Genomic DNA, 22,274 nt, shown 5'->3' on the forward strand with positions numbered 1-22,274 from the left:
GGAGACAGAGTGAGACAGAGGGAGGGAGAAAGGAGCGTGTCTCCAGAGGGAGGGAGAGTTCAGCTCTGAACTCCTCAACGTGGATTAGAAAGAAGCCTCCTCACGCTCTGCTCTTGTTTAGCTTTTCTGTGTTCCACCGCATGAAACAGCAGCATGACGCTGAGGAAATGACTCTTTAAAACCCACACTGCTTTGATCCCTTTTCCTTTCTTCGCCCTCTCCAAACGCCGGACTGGAGTCATGTTGCCAAAACACACCGAGGAGGGCTTTCCTCCATCTGCCCGCGTGTCAGTGGAAACCCGGTGTGCCGTGAAGGGAGAGAAGAGAGCGCGTGGGAGCCGAGGAGCAGAGGAGCGCCCGAGGAGGAGGGAAAAGGATAATTAGTGGAGAACAAAAGCAGCTGAGAGACAAACTGTAGACATGAGTTTACCAACTAACTGTGTGTATCTGACGCCCTCGGTCCAGGATCGCTACTTCAAAATGCGGAACGGGAATATCTGCGGGTCGCCGTGCGCCGTCAACCGTCCCATCGACATCGTTCAAAAGCGCAGGCGGTAGGCCAGATGTGGTTTCAATCCAGATGTTGTTGTTGCACAACCCTGAGCACACTGGTGTCTGAACTTTTTTGTTTTTCTTAAGAAAGCTTTTCAGTTCTTTCACACAAAGTAAAGTTCTTTTATATTAACTTAAAATAACTAAAGTTATGGGTTTAACTGTAACTTGGCCCCCGCAACATAATGAAGAACTAGAGCATTTTTTAACCTAAAATAGCATTAATGCATCATATTATTTTATGTGTATTTATGTCTATTTAGGTTAGAGAAATTAGAATGAAATTCAAAGCGGTGTGTCCTCCAGTATGTGGCATTTACATCGTGTTTTCTTTTAGTGTTCATATCATCAAGCTGCACTCTCAGTACGTGTGTTAGTTTCCCTTTAAAGCAACATACAATGAATACTTTGATATTGTTATTTAACAAGCACAGTATCTTTACATCCAAACAAGCCCCTGATGTTCACACTGTGCAAAAATGTTCTTCATCTCCTGGATCCAAATCATTTTATTCCAGGACATTAACAGAATAGAGAGTGACATGTGCATATGAGTGGAAAATATGCAATCACACAGTGGCTTTTAGCTCACAATGACAAAGTCATCAGAGTTTGTCTGTGCGGTTTGCAATTCTAATGGTGAGTCAGATGGACTGATGAGATCTTTGGAATTTATGAATCAGTTTCTTGTAAATCTGTGTGTGTGCGTCTTATATAGTCGTCATTTATACATGAATTTCAGCTTAACCCGCTGCTTGACCACCTCAGCTCGTTTCCTCTGATACTTTAAATACTGACTGTTTAGAGTATGACCATTGTCCATATTTGTAGTGATTTTACAAAACAGAAGTTTTTTTTTAAGATGATTGAAGAAGGAACAGCTGACGCCTGAATGTGCAGAATCTGGATGGATGGATGTAGAAGTTGTAGATACAGAAATATGTAACGACATCTCTATATGACATAAAAAACAACTCTGTATAGTTGACACATCCTCATGTGTTACAACACGTATGAGTATACCTGAAAGTGTCCGCTGCTTTAAGAGCACAGAAGGAAATATGACTAATTCTGCAGCTGACCTTCCAGAAAAGTAATGACGACATAAGCCGTGTTTGACAGGGAGGGGGATCAAAGTGATTTTATAATGTCAACCCACCAATAAAAACAAAAAACCTTCAAAGGCAGATACCTAATGAATGCTGAGCTGGACGTATTTATAGGCCTGATGGATGAACCGCATAAAGGAGAGCTCAACGTGGAGTGTAATCTGCCAAATCTGTTTAACAGGGAAACCTACTACTTTTAGTAGTACTTTTACAGAGAGTCTTCAGAGAGTGCAAATATTTAGCTTTTGCCTTTAGGGTTATGATTAAGGGGGAGTTTGCTGAGAGTGGAAAAGCATCAGTGACGATGTATCACTCACCTCCCTTCTAATTATGTCCTGATTTTTTTTTTTTTTCCCCACTGACACTGACGCTGCGCGACGACTCATAGCACCGCGTTACGTCTTGTCTTTTCTTGTTCTGACCTGTACTGTACACATACTATTAGTACTGTATATAGTACTTGACTGTAAGTATTGTGGGAAATACTTGGACCCGGAACAACATTTTAGTTATTGATTAATATTTAATAAAATATTTGTCTGATTAATTGTTTAGTTTAAAAATTTTGTTTCTATAGACTAATGATGCGATAATTTTTCAGTTAAAAAATAGTCCACATGCAAGCGACTTTTTTATTATTATTATTTGTCGCCTCTTTTCAGTTTCTCCAGTGTAAAGATTTGCTGTTTTTGGCAGCCTGAATATCTTTTTGTTCTGGGCTTGAATATTTTCTCAGTGTCTGCTTCTGTTCTTCAACCATAGCATGTTCGCAAGGTTGTCTTTAAGAACTGAGCAGGCATAGTACAATTTTTTAAGTGTATCTTGTGGCAGTGGAAATTTTATTTATATAGCACATTTCATTACATGCAAACTAAATGAGGACCAGTAAAAACACATTTACAGTTCCTAAAAGGAAACAAAATATAATGAACAAAAGAAAAAGCTCCTATTTACTGTAGGACTGCGTAGATAAAAATAGATTTATTTAATGCTTTTGATGCACAATTTAATTGATCAGCTGGGAGCTTGTTCCAAAGAACAGCACCACAGTGACTAAAAGCACCTTCAGCTCACTTAGATCTGATTCTGGGAACAGTTCAAAGATCTGCAGCTGATGAACTGAGGGGGATGACCGGACTGTGAACAGTAAGCAAACAGGAGGTGTACTGAGGGGCCAAACCACTGAGAGCCTTAGGAACTGATAAAAGTATTTTAGTGGTAATTCTGCATTGTGACTTTAATACTAGAGTTCAATACCAAGCCCCCGTTTGTCACTGACAATTTAAATTCCAATAAAGTTTTTTTGTTTGTTTGTTTGTTTGTTTTTTAATGAAGGAGACTGTAAGGCCTGTGGTGGCAAAAAGTAAAATAGACATCATGACTTCTTTCTTACTTTTAGGTTGCAGCCTTGTCAAAGTAAGCATTTTGACCAATATGGTCATTTTCAGTCATTTATTTAAATTAAATTTAAAAAAAAAAAGCTACATCTTACATTATGTTGTAGCTGTAATCAGAATATAATTAAAATAAAAAATCAAAATCTTGGAAATCTTGCTAGATGTTATATTGTCCTGATTTAATCATAAATGTATATTTTAACCCTTTAAAGCCAAGAATATCATATTTGGTACATGTGCTCTTGTGAGTTTTTGAGACTTGTACCTCATCAGCATTTTTACCCTTAAAAAATGATATGAATTGCATGACACATTTTTAATGACTAAATTGTGAAATTATGGCTAATGTTGCAAATGTTTGCACAAATTAAAACTGCACATTAAGCAGATTAAGATATATATATATATATATATATATATATATATATATATATATATATATATAATTTTTTTTTTTTTTTTTTTTTTTTTTACATGTAAACAGATGGAATTGTTTTTTTAGTTTTTCAGTGAATTTCTCTGTTGAAGGTGAGAGCAGACAGGTTTCAGTGGATGGGCTCGGAAGTGTTTGGTGTTTGCATGAAGATGACAGTGAAATGGTCTTTGCTGCTTGTAAAGCGACATACTTTATAGTGCTGCCTCACAAAGTCAGATCCATACTACAATGCCGACTGTTGCATTGCCCTGCAGACGGGTTCCCTTGTTGTTGTAAAATGCCAGACCACAGTGTTACCTGTAATGTTTCTAAATATGAGCATCTACTATCAGATTCACGTGTAGATGTTCCAGAAAATCAAATGCCAAACCACTGACCTCACAGGCAGTCATTTGTAAGTAGTAAAACTGAGCTGATATATTTTTATTGTGTCCTAGCTGCAGGTGGTAAGAGTTGAAAAACGCAAGACGTCTCCAAAAGTACTCTTATTAGATTCACACGTAAAACATATTTATCGACTTAAACATGATGACCAGTTAGCTCATTTAAAAGAAACATTTTATCAACATCTGTCGTGTGATTTATTTATTTTTTTATTCACAAAGAAAAATAATAATAATCAAAATCAGACGTGGAATCAAACAGCAGCATCGTCTCAGAAAAGGTGTCGTGTGACTTTTCGTGCTTTCTGCCTGTCCCCTCCCAGTAGTTCAGCAATGAGAGCTGACCTTTGGTGGCGTTGCAGCAGCTTGGCCGGTGCCATGGGCCCCAGGCCATGTCAACACACGGAAAAGCGATGCACAGCTCGCTCCCCGTATGGTCACAGGTCACCGTGAGCTGCCAGTATGTATTCCCACATAATGTAAATAGAGAGTAATGTTAGCTGTTGCAGTTGTGGAGTTGTGCTCACAGTGAGAATGAGTCAGCAGTGAGTATCAGCTGACAGTATCAGTGCTCTCATTATGCCCCTGCAGCTGCTTAGGCTTTACTCACCTGCACCAGCTCCATCTGTATAACTCATGCTTGTCACAGGCATATCTCAGCCCGTGTTTGCCATATCACACTGATATGTATATCTGCTCTGTTGGCTCTATTTTTGCAGGGTTTCTTTAAACTGTATGGGTTTGGTGGGTTTTACAAATCTCAACAATAGTAACTACTCTTCCAAAAAGCGTAAAATGGCATATATTGTTCTGGTTAAGTATTTCCCCGAGGACCTGGATGTGCTACAAAGCAGAGAGGGTATTTCAGCCAGCTTTCCACTTAGACGGAGGTGGCAAGAAAATTGAATAATTTATTTTATTTTATTTTTAAAGTTACTTACTTTTCAAAGAGTTTTTACCTGAGCTTTCAGGCCTTTTTGAAGCTCTCTAGTTTATTGTAATTATGTAACTAAGTTAGATATTGTACTGGAACTTTGGTCTTGTGATAATAGTTGGTTGGCAAACATGGCCTATCTATATGTAAGGCTTTCAGTGGACCCTATAAATGTTTATCCGCACTGACATTTGACCCCCTCCCAGTTGGTGCTTTAGTCTTCTGATCTTGTGTCTGAATTCACTCAATCTGTCATCCAGATGTAGCTTTTCGTATGTGACACAACGATGATGCCATACATCTTTACAAGTTCTCCTCTCTAGTTGGTTCTTGTCTTACATAGAGGTTTATTTAGCACCTTCAAGACAAATATAACAGGCTCCATCATTAATCTCCCGTTTTGTGAAAAAGGATGTGCCCTGATGTGAGGACAGGAAATATTGATGGCTGCTCCCTGGACATGATCCCAAATCATTTCCAGTTCACAGATGATGGCTCAGCTCGCTGAACCGCGGGACGCCTCGACTCAGAGTCCCCAGAGTCGCTCCTCTACGTTCCTACAACAAACACGTGTCGACAGAAATCCCACCGCGTCTGCAAGCTCGGGCCAGCTGGTTTCTCTTTAGCGTGTTTCATAGCATCCTTTGTGTTTGGTGGAAAACAAAACTGCAGTGAGAGGAGCGTTGGGCTGGGAATAATTGCAGGCCTACATGCTGGTCGATCGGCATTGCAGCGACAGCTATGAAACCACAACTGACGTCAGCAGTCAAGTGTGACTGTGCGTGTGTGTGTGTGTGTGTGTGTGTGTGTGTGTGTGTGTGTGTGTGTGTGTGTGTGTGTGTGTGTGTGTGTGTGTGTACTCATGTTGAATATCACTACTAGAATAGTGGACTGAGTGTTATCCTGACATCTGTGTGATTCCAGGAATGATGATCAACTCAGAGCCAGGCAAACACTCAACAAAGCGGCGCTGTCCAATTGTTTTCTCGCAGTAGACAATAGTTTGGTTGACCGGACTTTTAACGAATGAGGAATTAAGGTGTCCACATGCAGCCTGCTTCTGCTCAGTTTGTCACAGGTGAACTCCATCACCTACATAGACTTGAGGGCTCCGCCTACACAGCGGGAGGCCAGGTAGGGAAAGCCCGGAGATCGCACTTCAGTTGGCTTGACAGGTAAAATTAAATAATAATCGAGCTATATGAAAAAAGATGACGCAACCTTTTTTGGGAAGTGGAGTTGCAAGACAACTGGAACAATAAGGTAAAGAAAGAAATATTAACATAGAGGAAAAGTGACTCAGAGTTTGCTTGTCTCTTGTTTTTTGCTTTGTGGAAGTTTAACAAAGACGTTGAATATGTAGGGGAACGGATATCATCTAGGACTGTATTTGTGCCAAAGATATGCATGCAAAATATAAGTAAAATATGGGAATATAAGACCTTCTGTCTAACAACACCAGTGCCTGAACTTAGGGTCCCTGTTAAGCCTAAGAAATAAACTAATCCATGTGTTTGAATGCACTGGGATCATTTAATGAAAAACTACAACAGGCCTGGATTGTGAGTCTGTAGCCCTCAGTGGTGGCAACAGACATGGCGTTAACATGAACAGGTAATGTTGTGACTGGCACCTCATACACTTGGAAAGGTCAGTATCTTGCCTGTTCCAATTGAGTATATTGCATGAGTGCATGTCTCATCAATAAATACATAGTAAGTAGATTTTGCTCTCTTTTTATTTGTCCTTTTAATGCATTACTACAGTATGTAGTATTCATAGCTGTTAAATTTACTAAGTGTGATTCTCCACCCTTACGGGAAACAAAGGGTTAGAAAAAACACTCTCTCTGTGCTGTCTCCATCTTGTTGTGTCCTGCTGATCAGAGATGTGATTGGCTGCTCCCGGGCTGCCCTTGGCTAATTAGAGGAGGAAGTTGCATGCTCCTGCCTCACCACTGGACTCAATCACTGTATACTGAAAGGCGCCAATTACTGGCGTATGAACTTGATTAAAGGGGCACCCAGCACGGCTTGTTGCTGGGCAAAGACGGATGCGTGTCTGTTCGTGCCCCAAACCGGCCTGTCCGGTTGCGCACCAGTGTGATTTAAGGCTGTTCGATTTTCAGGTCGATGCTGGAGCCAAATCTGGATCTCTACCGCTGGGGCTGTAATCACACACTGCCTTTTTGTGTGTGTGTGTGTGTGTGTGTGTGTGTGTGTGTGTGTGTGTGTGTGTGTGTGTGTGTGTGTGTGTGTGTGTGGGGAGCTCTGGGTCATTCTGGCCTAGTGTGTTACCCACCTAACCAGTTTCTAATGATGTTAATGCTGATCAGCCACTGTATGGATTTCAGCCTGGCTGGATGGACAGAGATAATCACTGCACATAGACCTCCATGATCAATACCCGTCCGGAGGAGCGAATCAACCTTTGAGGCACCCTGAACTCCAAAATTTTAACCTCTTCAGCTCCACACCAGTAAAAAGTCTGTAAAAAAAAAAAGCCAAATTTCTTACTGTTACGTTAGACGGCACACACTTTTACAAAATTATCTTTTATTAAAATGAGGTTCAAGCGTTCAGAGTTTCAGCTTTTCAAATGTGGATGAAAGGGTGTGATCCTAGGACAAAAAATGCTATTAGTTCTTATTCTGATGGTCTGATTGGAGTGTTTTATGTCAGTATGTGTGCATTAGGTTTATGTTATAAGATGATTCATGTGTGTGAGATGTGTTGCAGTAGTGGTTAATAGCTGCACCATTGTACTGGCTGCAAACAGATTTCACAAAACACTGTGTCACACTTTTTTCTTTTTTTTAAATTTATGCACACAGCCCCAGACACCAATTTTTCTCTCGCTTTCTTCCTTCCTTTGTTTCTCGTGACAGCAATTAAAACAGAGCTCTGCTGTTTTCAGAGACAAGAGTCCTTCCTCTGCCTGTAGGTCAGAGGTGACAGAAAAATAATAAATACAGCAGCTGGTTTGACTCTCAGCAACCTTCTCCTCCCCTTGGCTATATTTAGAGAGACACGAGCTGCTCTGAGATCAGATGTTGATGTTGGACGCAGAGTGCGTGCTCTGTTTGGACAGCGATCCGCAGTGGCTGGCTGGTCAGGTGAATGGAAAGAGCAACTGGCTCTTAAGGAAGGTGCGGCTCCAGTGCAGTTTTATAAAAGAGAGGAGCTGATAGATTTGTTAGGGTTGTTAGGGTTTCCACTGATGGTACAATATGCTTGCCGTAAAGTGTAAAGTGATATTTTACTGTACAGCGTGTGACCAGTATAAGTAGAGAAGAAATTCCACTCATTAAAATCACCTTTTCTGCTCTCTGGAAACTGTGAGCGGGCAGTGCTGTAACTGATTGCAGTTTGGGGTTTCAGTTTAGCTCCAGGATGCTTAATTGGAACGCCACATTTATTTATTCAGTGCATTTACTGTTAGAAACAACAGAAATTTGGGAGTTTGGAAAGCTTAATTTGATTTATACACCATTATTGATTTTAATACATTCTGTTTATGTCCTGTATGTAAGTTGTAAACACTGCATGCTGAGGCAAATCATATAGAGATCTAAGAGTGAAAAGTGTCCATTCAGCGACCACTCTAAACCTGCTGCTAGCTCCACACACTGATTAACTCTTTTGGACTGTTCCCCTGTGGGAGATGAGCCTGAAGCTGTTGTTTCTATTTCATTTGTTATTGTCAGAATAAATGGAGATCACTTCCAAGATCACCTTGTGCGATCCTGTGACTCTCACAGGATTGCTACGCCCTCGCAAGATAATGGAGGGCTAAGAAAAGCACCGGTGATATCACGAACAACTGGAAGATATCTAGCGTGTTTTGCTTGTTGCCCATGTGTGGGTAATGTATTTTTCTTTCAGGAAAAAAAAGCACATTTTTATCAGCACAGAAAATGATGTTCTGCTCCCTAATGTAGCGCAGCATGTTTATCATTAACTCACTAGAATTCACAGTTTGTGCGCGAGAAGAGTTTGAACACAGGGCCTCCTTTCTTTTTGCAATGCTCAAATCTGGGTTTGCACAAATACTTTCGCTGCTTGTTCTTCCCGTGCCCTGCCTTGCTGTCGTGATGACGTTCGCACACGCACAGAGCGTGCAAACTGCACAGAGTGACAGTGAGAGGAAAGATCTGTTTGGCAGGCTGCTGGACGAAGGGAAGCAGGCTGTTTTTCTGCTGTGTTCAGATCAAATATACAATAGGCTTGAGGTGTAAAGCAAACAAACCCTCTTTACTCCCTGGACTGTCACACAGACACGCTTCTCTGTCTTTCCTTTCTTAGTGACATAATGCAACGAGAAGACACACTGTACTCTAATGCTAACCTGAGCCTTGGAGAAAACTCACTATTTGCTAAGACTGAGCCTCAGTGGTATAAATTATTCCCTGGTCTGTTTTCCTCCTCTCCCCCTCACCTCTTGTCTCCTTCCTGGTGTGATGTTTGAGGCCCCTTGGCCAATTCCCACGCTACAAGGGAAGAAAACAGGAGGGAGGGTGTGTGTGCAAGTATGTGTTTTTACCTCCAACCCCCGGCTCTGTGTCATTCAGCCATCAAATAACATCTGGACTCTGGTCACTCTCACACACACAACAGAATGTTTTCTGAAATCCCTCAGCCTGGTTTCCCATGAGCACATCACAAGCAACAACAACAACAAACGAACAATAACTGGAATCAGTTCTGCATCTCATTTCATGGCATACGGACAGGTTTTAAACTTTTTGCTCAAGGTCCACTTATACAGGGTATATCTGTACTTAGACTCAAAAGTTGCTCCAAGATTAAGGACACAAATGCACTAAATTATTTTTTAAACAATTTAAAACCAAAATATTTAATTTAGAATTACAAAACTCAGCAAATCCTCACAATTGGGAAACATGAATCTGAAAATGCCTGACATAGCTTCACTTTTCTAGCAAAAGAATAACTGATCATAAAACCAGAAAAGCAGTTCTTTTTAATTTAGTTTACAGACAAAATATTTTTTCCCCCTTCTTTGATATAGTGATAAGGGGAAAAACTAAACATCCTGGGAACAAAAGCAGAGCTTAGGATGTGGGTGTCAAGGGATGTGTTTGTGTGTGAGAGAAAAGGGACCCATAATGTACGTCAGAGAAAGGAAGAACAATGCTCGAGTCGGGGGACAGACCAAGGTCAGCGTGTTATGTACGCTGTAACTGAACAAGACGCCAGTGTGCCTGGCTGAATGTCTGCCTGTCATTCTGTTTAAAGGGTGGATGCCCATTCACTTGTTAACAGTAGCTGTGGTGCAGTGAAAAAAGGGACGCTTTCTACATTTTCTGCATTTTTACAAATACGTCATTTATGTAATATTAACAAATTCTACTATTCACCTTAAAAAACTTAAAAAGCACTTCCAGGACTGAGCTGTTTAACTTAACTCTAACATCCATCCGTCCGCTTCCTCGGGAGTGCTGGTGACTATCACAACTGTCATAGGGTAAAGGTCACAAGTCTAACACAGCTCAGCGTAACAGCACATGTAAGTGCATTTAAGGTGTATCATGGTCAAATCTGGTGAATACCACTCTGCTTTACTGGTGATGGAAGGAAGTATAACCACACTGTATTAAAACTGTGTTACAGAAGACACAGAAACTGCCAGATTACTGGGAGTCGGGTCCATCTATCCATTTTCTTTCCTGCTTTTCCAATTCAGAGAAGCAAGAGATAGCTGGAGCCTGTTCCAGCTGTCATAGGGAGAGCAGTTCTGAACAGGTCGCCAGTCTCTTGCGTGGAGAGTGTTTTACAAAATTCAGATAGATCCAGATGCATTGTACCTGGATCAGGATGCAAGAGATGAGATATGAGTTGAGTATTAGGATTCTTTTATTTTAAACCATAACTTGTCTGCTGTGCATACCACAAAAACAATGGCCATTGCAGTACTTCTTGTTCCTCAGTAGGGGGAGTTGTCTCACTATCAGAAGCCTTCTGAAGTGAGCTGCTGCTGCTGAAAAACTTTGTATAGATTTTTTTGTATTTTGTTTTTATTTTATGCCACATCAAAATTCTCTTTCACACTTGATTTGTCATATTTTAGGTCTTGCTGTGCAGTTATCTTCATATAAATTCATCAAGTCCACTTTAAGGAGTGTTTGTTAAAAAAACATCTGTATCTAGCCTTTGTCATTTACCCCTAAACATTATGGAAAATTTGATGTGAACACAAATAAACTTGTCATTTTCTTGTACATTTCAACAAAAATATTGTATTGCATGAAATTCTAAATGTGGGATCCTCTGGTCTGGTTTAGAAAAGACTCTTGCTCATAATGAAATTTAGCAACAGTTTAAACGTATGCTACGAATTGCCGTGTCACCTGCACGATGTCCTTGAGAAATGTGCTTGAATGCCATCGTACTTGCTCACGCCGATATCTAAAAAGAAAACACAGACTGTACGATTGGAATGAAAAGAGCTGTATGGCTACTAGGATTCACCTAGTAGAATTTAAAATATCATCCTTCATAAATATATTCATGCGGACGGGTGAAATCATCTGCACCCTGCATTGGGATGGGGGGTGGGGGGGTGGGGGTGCATCTACGTAAGCACCATCACAAGTCTCCCAGTTCCCCTATTTCCTGTCAGCCAGGTCTATTTTTAGCTTCTGACGTCACCGGTCTCCTCTGATGGAGCCTCGTCACGGCCGATTACACCGAGCCGGGGGTGGAGGAGGTGTGTAGAGTGGGGCTGAACGAGGTGTAGTGGTGGGGTGGCATCATTGAGGTAAGCCCTGCTGCTGCATATCACCCCCACCAACCCACCCTCCGGGAAATTGCACCAATCAGATGCAAGGTGCTGAGCACATCACTGTGCTGGATACAGCCCTCCTCATCACCACCCCCACCTCCCCCAACCCCTCCTGATCTCGCTGTATCTCACTGTTTCTATGAACTGGGCCCATTTCATTCAGCATCGATTGCTTAATGGCCATCTTTCATTTATCACGCAATATTATTGCTGGAGCGCTGGAGGCAGGCTGCACTAAAAATAGACACAGGAGCAAGCTTCCATTGCTCGACTGGTGCTCTGTTTTCAGCTGTTATGAAAGGGGGAGTTTGCATGAATGAGAATGTATCTAATTGATAAAGACGGTCTGTTAATCGTACCCATGCAGCGGCCGCATAATGGAGCTCCGAGGTCTCAGTCAGGTGAATTCCTTAGAAGGAAAGAGGTTTAGCCGAGAGGACGCTGGCTCACGGTGAGCTTCAAATAGTGCAGAGATCAGCAGAAAAAGATGAATTTCCGAGCTGATAAGCTTTGACTCCCCCAGACAACACTCAAAGTCGAGTTCTCCTCCACTTCCTCTCTGCCCACAATGGTTGCAGCGCCGTGCTGGCTCTTGCTTGGACAGCGTGTTACAAAAAAGTGTGGTTTGGTTCAAAGGCATTAGGAGGGAAAGGGAATTTACTGTCATAGTGAAACCTGCAATTGAGAAGAATTCAATCTGATCATTTGCAGCTGTGCTGCTGTTTGCTGACAGAGGCTTTTTTGGAATTGACATAATCCCACTTTTATCATACCAATAAAAAAGTCAAAATTTTGCAAATATGGAAAAAAAAATACTGTGTGGTTATTTTCAGCAACTCTTTGTTGAACACTTGGGGGCATATTTCGATGTCGCTGCTATGACGGGCAAGAGCGCGAGCGGCGGGGTGGGTTATTGGCTGTCGTTGCACCGAGGCAACGTGCCAGTGTTGACGTCAAACAGAGATGGTGAAGGGGAAAGATGTGCGTGAGTGTGTGCTAGATTGTGAAAGCAGTAATCACAAGGTCACCTGTTTAAACTCAGAGGAGACACTCTATCTGAATACATTTTTTTCCCATTGTGCTGCCAATAAAAGTGGCATCCTGTGCATTGTATTACTATAATTTTCAGGTAGTCCGCATGAACCCCGTTCTTGTGTCACTTTATAATTGTAGCTCCTTTGTGTCTGCTGTCAGAGATTCCATTATGATGATTTGGGGGCACTTTGGGAAATTGATTTGGATTTGCAGCCCTCTGCACTGTACTTTCAACTTTAGCTGTTCCATAGAGGTGCAATTGTACCCTGTCTCACCACGGTCTTATCCTTTCTGTCTCTACATGCAGATCAGCAGCTGCTGCAGAAACTGTTAGTGCTGTGTCTGAGATTTATATGTGAAATCTTTGCTGCCTGTCTCATGTTTTCATATATTTCTTGTGCTTTTTTCCTACAGTAGGAACTATGCATTTCTTTGTTATTCTGGCTAGGTTTTATGCTCAATATTATATTATAGTAAGTAGCCAACAATTATAGCAGTTAATAGCAGCTAATACTAATAGAGGTATTAACCTGACCTCTGAGTCACTGCATGCAATTTTAATCACGCCAAAAATGTAAATAAAATAAATGAAAGCAACAGAATTATTTCATTAAAAATCAGGCTGTGATGCTAGCTTGTGGGTAGGAACAACAGAATACTTATTAATTTTTTCTCTCTTCTCTTTCTTTTCTCTGTAGTTTTGATGTGGAGAATGGCCTGTCGGTGGGTCGCAGTCCACTGGACTCTCAGACTAGCCCGGGTTCTGGTCTGGTACTTCAGGCCAACTTTCCCCACAGTCAGCGCCGCGAGTCCTTCCTCTATCGCTCTGACTCAGACTTCGACCTTTCGCCCAAAACTATGTCCCGCAACTCGTCCACTGCCAGCGACCTGTAAGTATTCTCGGACGCTTTCTGTATTGTTTCAGCAACAATAAGCCGAGAGATTTTTGTTTTCTGTTCTTTTGTTGGTGGGGTTGCAGAGCTGGATTTGGAGGAATATATATAGTGTGCTTAAGAGCACAAAAACTTATCTCATCATTCCAGAGAAATCAAAATGTTTCAGAAAGAGGCTGAAGATATGAAGGCGGCGAATACCTACAGATCATCTAATCTCTGAGAAACTGCAGAGTAAAACAAACTATTTTCTGAATGAAAATGAAAACTTTAAAGTTAGTTTTAAATATGATTCCAGCAATATGTTTTAAAACTGTTAGTTAGCCATGTTATCCACTTTGTTAGGTACACCAGTTATCTAGTCAGCCAATCACATGGAAGCATGCAGACATGGTCAAGACAAGCTATTGAAGTTCAAACTGAGCATCACAGGAAGAATGGTGACTTATGTGACTCTTGACATCATGTGAGGCTGGTCTGAGTGTTTGAAAACTGCTGATCTGCTGCGATTTTCCTGCACAAACATCTCTAAGGTTTACAGAGAACGATCTGAAAACAGCAAAATCCAGGGAGCTGCTATTCTCGTTGATGCCATGTCTGGGGGAGAGCGTCCCAGTTTGCAGAAGAGCATCTCTGAACGCACATCAAACAGATGCTCTACAAGAGCAAAAGAGCACAGTGGACCCTACGAACAGCGAAAGTTTGGACAAGCTTAACAAAATAGAAATTTGGGGGAGAAAAAAAAGGTTTGAAAGGGAGAATTGTGTCTCTGGAACAGGAGATCCACATCATGGATCTACAGCTTACAAATATAGAGCTTCTGATGTGACGCTATCATGTCAAAAATGGATCAAAGTCTCGGAGGAATGATTCAAGCACACTGTGGAATCAAGGCATGAAGAATTAAAGAGACCTGAAGGCAAACAAGGGTCCAACCCTGTACCATGAAGGTGTACCTAATAAAGTGGCTAGTTGTGTATTTCGTTCAACATTTTTTAGCACAACAAAATAAATTTTTCATTTAAGTCAAGGTTTGAAATGATTTGCATTTCACGAGATCACATTGATTGTGTCAGTGTCATAAATACAATAAATTATAATAAATACATTTAAAACTATTTCTAGTAAGCTCACCTAAGGTCCTATTTACACTCGAAGAACTACATGCATTTGGCAGCAGGCTTTAAAGACACTTCAGGCAGCACAGCTAGAGTTTAAAAATGTAAACACGAGAGCAACCAGTTGTAGGTGTAAATGCAGTGAAGTCGCCAGCTAGCGGGAAACATGCTGGTAACGCTACGCTAGTTCAGCAACTAGTTTCTGTCTGTTTATACAGCTGAAGATTTCTCTTGTGCAGCTAGCAGTCTGTTTGAAGCCAGAGTGTTAATGGGGCCTCGACCACCAATAGCTGTCGCTCCTTTGTTTTGAAGGGAGGAGGGATTGAAGCATTGGGAAGTCAATTGGCTACCTCGGTGAGACAAAGTGTGAAGATTGCTGTGATTTTTCTGTCTATCTCTTTGGCCTGTGCCACACTCTCATGAGTCACATCTCCCATGCTTTTCCCAAACACGATCCGAACAACTTTACCTTGGATGCTCGGCTCCAAAAGCATCTCAAGCTCAAAAGTTTGAGAAACAGTCCCAGCAACCATTTGACAGATGCTGATGTGCTGCCACCCGTGTTTCAGTCACAAACCTGACGACTACAAAGGATTTTGATATTTTACTAAACAAGGTGGCGCTCACAGTCATGCATCAAACTGTTTGCTGGACAGTGAAGGCCAACTTAGTGTTTTTCATAGTTAGCATGATTTCACCCTGAGGTCTGGAGGTCTGTGTGCATGTTGTCACCCTAAAGCTTCCAGAAAGCTTTAGCTGATCTAAAACTGGTTTCCCAAGCATCCAAAGCATGAGCTCTGTTCCTCACCTGCATGTTGTTCTAGTTATACAAATAAGTCTTAGAGGCATTTTTTGTCCCTCATAGATAAACTTAATATCCCATCATTTCTAACCTTTAGTGGGATTGGTCTTTTTTAACATTTCCCTTGAGATACAGCTTACTCGTAGCTGGGTTTATTTGTGAGACGCAATCTTGTTGTTTAAATTTAAATTTAGAAGTCAATCAAAGTGAATACTAAAACATCACTAAATGCAAGTTTAACTAATTAACTTTAGTCCTTAGATACAATACGAATAGGGGTTTTTTGCCTAGCAACTAGTGCTAGCCTTTCTAACATTCATCCTGCTCCTCTATTCCTTATTGCCAACTCTTAATTACCACGTAGTCACAAAAACAATATATCTATGAGGTTTAGCACCTTTGCCTCTAAGAAGGATTTTGTGTAACTAATACAACGTGTTGTTCTCCTTTCTTTGTTCAGCGTGATATTCAGACCAGTCACGGTCTCATCCAACTGCAACGTTCCTGCTCAGTCAAATATCCCAGTAACAGCAACCTGACTGTTGTCATGATTTGTGTGTTTGTGGTGTGGAATCACACAATACATCATGAACTGCTCTTTCCCCTCTCACGTGGCCTTTTTTTTTAATTTGCAGGCATGGAGAAGACATGATAGTGACTCCATTTGCACAGGTTAGTTGCATATGCTTGTTGCTGGTCCTTTAAGAGCTTCCGTTGTTTGCTGTCATTGAATCAAAGCCAAACTCAGGATCGAGGGTGCCAGCACTGATATTATGACAGGCGGAAGCCGGCAACCTGTACGGCAACAGGCCAAACACAAGCACAGGCTTTACAGTTTAACAGACATGGCATCAAAATGAATGTTTATACACGTATTACTTGAAACAGTTGTTTGAACTGTGTGAAGATCTGCTGATCAATGCATTAAGCCAGCAAGCAGCAAGTTACATGTAAGCAGTTCATAAAGAAACAGCCCACAGTGAAAGCATGGTGTAAACAGCTAAGCACTACACTATTCTCTGAACTCCTGAAAGCCCTGTTTTCACAGTGAATTTCATTAAAGCTACTATAGAGCCACTGATGATGTATTTAAAAAAATATTTGTTTACCGAAGTGTTTGTTATTTATGACAGACCGTCTGTCCCGTGAAGTGAGATGTGAAATATAATTGTTTCCATTCAAAGTAAATCCATCTAATTTGGGGCGTTGCGCTGTCCAGATGCTCTGCGTGGCTCCTTGCTCTTTGCTTACTCATCAGTTTGAGAAATAAGACATGGTTCATTTTTCACAGACAACACCCACACACATTCTCTTTGTGCTGAACAGCTTGTTCTTGTGTGTGTGTGTGTGTGTGTGTGTGTGTGTGTGTGTGTGTGTGTGTGTGTGTGTGTGTGTGTGTGTGTGTGTGTGTGTGTGTGTGTGTGTGTGTGTGATCATCATCAGCGACCTACTAACATGATCTGTGTACATGTGATAATTCCAAACTAAAGTCCAATATTTACCCTATAAAAGTTTATCATCAGTAAACGTTAGATATGAGAGAGAGCAGTGCTTCAGCATGCTTCCTCTCTTACATCAGGCTTTTGGAAGTTAGCTGAGCTCAGATAGTACTATCAGCGACATGAAACCCTTGCATGCTGTGCCTGTAAAGTGTGATGTTTTTAAACCACTTAGCTTTTCTCTTCTTACTCAAAGTCCATTTTGCATTTTTATTTAAATGCTAAAAGTTCCTGATAGGGTCTTTAAAAAGGGTTAAAAGTTCCAAAACAAAAAAGTCACTATATTCACGGTAACAGGTAAAAAAGGTTCAACCATCTAAAAGAATGGTTCTTTATTTTGAACGAAAATTGGTTCACGTATTTTGTTTATTCATTTTTTTTTAGGTTCTTGCCAGTCTACGAACGGTGAGAAGTAACTTTGCTGTTCTGACACATCTGCAAGATCGTGTGGGAAACAAGTAAGAGCACAAACACGATGTGGAGCGGATGACTAATTTGCTCTTTTGTTATTCTACCGACACATCATCTGTTTTGTGTTTCAGGCGGCCGTCAAGCAGCAACCAGCCGCCCATGTGTAATCCATGTCTCACAGGTCAGTGTTAATACCCCTGGGTGATGGGACACTGAGAGGTTCTAGTTCCTCTGTGACTAATGGTGCCTTTCTCATAGAAAATGAAAATGTTGTTGTCTTTTTAAATACATAGAAAAAGAATTAAGTGATTGTTGATTCAGGTAAATCTGAAAGATGCGCTTCTTACAGTTAAACGGATGCAAATATAACAGTGCTGGTAAATGAATGGTGAAGACATTAACAGTCAGGACAGGTGCAGCATGACAGGATCAAGTTTTCTCTTACCAAGATCAACAGCAGACCCATGCAACATGTTAAAGATGTGGATGTTTCCACAGCAGTCCCAGGTGTAAACTGCAACGTGTCTTTGTTTGACCTCTGACCTTTCAGAGGAGCCTTACCAGAAGCTGGCGATGGAGACCCTGGAGGAGCTGGACTGGTGTCTGGACCAGCTGGAGACCCTGCAGACGAGACACTCGGTCAGCGAGATGGCATCCAACAAGGTGAGGTGATTCAACTCAGCTGTGTCCATACCGATCATTAATGCTGTGAAGAAGTGCAGGTGGAAAACAAAAGCCTCTGATCTATGCCCATTTGTTTATGTATTTATGTATTTATTCAACTGAGTATCCAATCTGTGCTGTTTGACTGTCTGTTGGCAGTCTAGCATCCAGTTTTCAAGATATCATTTTTAAATTTTGTGTGATGGTAGATACCGATAACAGCTCCAGCTGAGATGATTTGGTGCAAATTGGGTCACACAAAAATATAAAAATCAATAAAAAACTAAATATTACTCGTTTTTTTCTGAAATACTACATTGACTAAAATCTTTTAACTTTTTCTTTGTACTTTAGTTTGTAGAGAGAGTACACAGACTGGCTGTGACTGGGCTGTAATAAGGTAGATGGAGGGGGAAAAGTCAGTGTGTCCTAGGAGCTTTGCAATCTACTCTCATGCATCAACTACACACGAGATTTTCAGCTTTTTCATTGTAGTGCAAACTTGCTTTCACTGTTCACAAATTACCTTTGTACAGGAAGAAAATTAGATTTGAGGCGTGCGTAAATAACACTACTGTTCATGAATGGTGCCTCTCTCCACTCAGCGCACGTCCTTGCTGGCTCTTCCTGCTGTCTGGCTGCAAACCTCCTCCTTCCCTCACTCAGCCAATCATATCTCTTTCCTCCACTCAGCCCCTTAAGCTAGACTAACGTGATTGGTCGAAGAAGGGGGACCAGCATGCGGGGCAGGGGGCAGGGGATTCTCGCAGACTCTCCCTCACTCTAGCTCCTGCTCTCCCTCTTTATGTTGATCATTGACAGCGTGTGACAGTAGTTGAATGAGAGGCTGCAGTCACACCCTGATGGCAGAGCTCTTCTCCTGCCTCCTCTACCTCAGCTATACCCCACCCTATCCCTCCAGCACCACCCCCCCCTTCATCTTCAGGATTGCAGCTAGGAACTGTGGGAACTTTAATTTTTTAAATGGACTTTTTTTTCATGTCCAGACCATCTCTGCTGAGCATGGAGCAGAACTGAGTGGGGAAATTGCAGCCTATTACTAAGCAAGCAAACTTGGATTTTAGCCTCTACTAACATCAACATGCGTGAGCTGACATGCCTGCGTCGGCTCTCTGGGTTTATCTGTACTGGAGACTCAGACAGGTGAGCGATGGGGAGCCCTGCTGGCTTTCCTTGTTGACAATGGGATCTAGTGATCAGCAGTGCAGGCTTTGCAGTGGGATGAATGCTGAGTGAGCCCACCTGTCGGATCTGACTCAGGACAAGATCCACAAAGGGGCTGAACGTGAGTGTGTGTGTGTGTGTGTGTGTGTGTGTGTGTGTGTGTGTGTGTGTGTGTGTGTGTGTGTGTGTGTGTGTGTGTGTAGCACAGAAATGACAACAAAAAGGGCCAAAATAGCCATGCGTGTTAGAGGAAGCAGTTGTCATGATTGTCAAAAAACAAAACACGAAATCTTAAGAGGAATGATTCATAGGTGTAGAAATGGCTCGCATGTAAACAAGTGTGTGTGTGTGTGTGTGCGCACGCGTGCAGGAAGTACTGAAGCACAAAGGGGGAAGCCGTGATGAGAAGCTCCAGGAGAAATCAAACAGATGATAAACAGTTATGTAGGCTGATGCATGTGTTTGCGTTGGCCTGTATGTGTGCCACAAAATAGCCGTGCAGCCACTGCAGCATCACACTCTCACCCAGATCCCCTCCTTCCTCCCTCAGCCTCCACCTGCCGAGACTGTTACATAATCAGTGTGGAAACTACCGCCCATTACTGCCATTAAATTCAACAGCGAAACACTGAACTCTTTTAATTTATTAAAACTTCATGAAAATTTCACTTGTGTTTTTGTTTTCCTACAAACAGTGCACGTGTTTTTGTTTTTTGTTTTTTGTGCTTAGAGATATTATAGAGATATTGTAGCTTGTTTTGATTTTTGTATATATATATATGTATATATATATGCATATACGGAGGTATATCAAAGGGTATTCATGGACTGTAGGCTGGGAGCATAATCCTATGAGTGCTGTACTGCTGGGGTTTCCCCACATTTTGTTTCACTCTTAATCGAAGGAAAAACAATGAAACATTTGATTTGGCTGTGAAGTTTTTGGGGCTTTAACAGTGAAAATGAATAAGGAAAATACAGATGTGGGTCGTGCCCATTAAGAACTTGCTAACTTTTCTCTACCAATGCAAACAGCTTACTGGACTGAATTATGGAAGTCTGAAAAAACGATGCGTACTGACAGTTTAACAAATGGAGGCCTCAGTAGCATGTGCGATCATGGCTCAAGAGTTGGGAGTTCGCCTTGTAATCGGAAGGTTGCCGGTTCGAGCCCCGACTTGGACAGTCTCGGTCGTTGTGTCCTTGGGCAAGACACTTCACCCGTTGCCTACTGGTGGTGGTCAGAGGGCCCGGTGGCGCCAGTGTCCGGCAGCCTCGCCTCTGTCAGTGTGCCCCAGGGCGGCTGTGGCCACAATGTAGCTTGCCATCACCAGTGTGTGAATGTGAATGTGTGAATGGGTGGATGACTGGATATGTAAAGCGCTTTGGGGTCCTTAGGGACTAGTAAAGCGCTATATAAATACAGGCCATTTACCATTTACCATGTGGAAGAACACTGCCACAACAGCCTGGCACTTCCTCCTCATGCTGGTCATCACCTTGGTCACACACTGCTGTTGGATGGCATCCCATTCTTCAACCAGCATTTCTCGCAAATGTGGTTGTGTTGGTCGCACAACCTGCATCTCTCTGCATTGAGATAACAAGCCTTATTTTTCAGTGAGGGAGATGCCGCCCCGCCCCATCACACTACCTCCACCAGAAGGTCCACCAGTCAGCACAGTGTTGTCCATGTCCTCTTAAAGCTTTGATCCTACAATCCAATAGTTGTAGGCAGAATCTGGACTCTTCACTGAACATAATGTACCTCCAAGTGTTCAGGTCCCAGTGCACATGTTGCCAATGCCAGCGTAATGGTGTAGTGTAATCTTCTTGGGACACCCACTTCATGGCCTGTCTCTGACATCCCAGACACCAGCTTGAAGTTGCCTTATGGCACGGGCCCTTTCCAGGTCAGTCAAACGTGGCACTTTTAGAGCAGACAGACACCACCTGACTACTGTAGCAGGGACCTTGCTCACAACTGCTGCTAATCAGGCACCCAATTGTTAGCATCTAGGCTACTGGAAGCTCAAAACAAGAGTCAAGAAGAGTTTTAATATTGTCAGAGAAGATTTGCCACATTTTTCATGGGCACAACTCACATACTGAACTATTCTGCTCGACCCACGAATGCATTTTCTTTACAAATGTGGCATCATTTCAGAGGAAACAGGCTCTCCAACAGTATAAGATTTATTCGCAGAAGCATTGTTGCAACAAAGAAGTAATCGACCAAACCCAGATTTCCTTCATTCATGTGCCAAGTTTAGTTCTTGGCACTTAAAAGAGGTTAAAAAAACAGAACCAAACCCAGTATAATAAAGTAGATACAAAGAGATTCAATCAGACCAATGTAGATACTCTGAGCAGGGTGAGGAACAAACACTTGTAAATTATCTAATAACAAAGAAAAAAATCTACAGTTTGCTTAGTAGTTAATTGAATCTATTGTAACAACGATCAAACCCCAAATTATTCAATATCTAACTCACAAAACTAAGATATATAAAGAACAAAGATAAATGACTCTAGCTATCTGCCCTATGGCGTCACAATACTTGGTTTGTTCCGATCAGCACCTCCTGTATTTAATAGCACCGCATGCTGGAGGAACAGCCCAGAGGCCTCAGCAGCCAAACAGACTTCTAAAAATGAGTCAAACCTATAAAAAATAATGATATGCATACACTACATATAAAACAATTTCAGTAAATGCAAATTAAATGAGTGTGGTGTATGAGATCACAGATTGTGTTTCCTCATTTAGGGTTATGTATATGAGCCATGTGTATCAGGTAACTCAAGGTAGCTCAAGTGTATTGTGTAAAGCGTGGATGCATGGAGGTTACCACCTTCATCACAGCACCTCGTCTTCTTCCCTCTATTTTGTTACACAAATAATGATTTGTTTTTTAGTTATGCGATCTTTCACCTGCCTCTTCACATTTCTCCCACGTTTTTGCAGTTACAAAAATCTAAGCAAATTAGTAATGTGCAATTTAAAAGCTAAAATGAGACATGCATCCATTAGGTTGTCTGTAGTAACATAT

General features: G+C 41.7%; 1 protein-coding gene across 6 annotated transcripts in view; it reads left to right on the top strand.

Annotated features, from left to right (window-relative positions):
• The window catches only part of LOC308396617 (3',5'-cyclic-AMP phosphodiesterase 4C-like), a 119,187-nt gene that overhangs the window by 85,750 nt on the left and 11,163 nt on the right, over positions 1-22,274 (top strand). For 4 of the 6 annotated variants that reach the window (XM_080882064.1, XM_080882065.1, XM_080882063.1 and 1 more), the window contains 6 exons: positions 13,349-13,540; positions 14,974-15,015; positions 16,099-16,135; positions 17,347-17,420; positions 17,505-17,554; positions 17,924-18,036. In XM_080882064.1, the coding sequence (XP_080738190.1) occupies positions 13,349-13,540; positions 14,974-15,015; positions 16,099-16,135; positions 17,347-17,420; positions 17,505-17,554; positions 17,924-18,036 (508 nt within the window). Of the gene's footprint in view, positions 1-65; positions 555-13,348; positions 13,541-14,973; positions 15,016-16,098; positions 16,136-17,346; positions 17,421-17,504; positions 17,555-17,923; positions 18,037-22,274 lie in introns of those variants that run through there. The other 2 variants (XM_080882067.1, XM_080882066.1) reach the window with 2 other exon arrangements.

Source organism: Rhamphochromis sp. 'chilingali' (genome assembly GCF_963969265.1).
Source record: "Rhamphochromis sp. 'chilingali' genome assembly, chromosome: 5".
NCBI lineage: Eukaryota > Metazoa > Chordata > Actinopteri > Cichliformes > Cichlidae > Rhamphochromis > Rhamphochromis sp. 'chilingali'.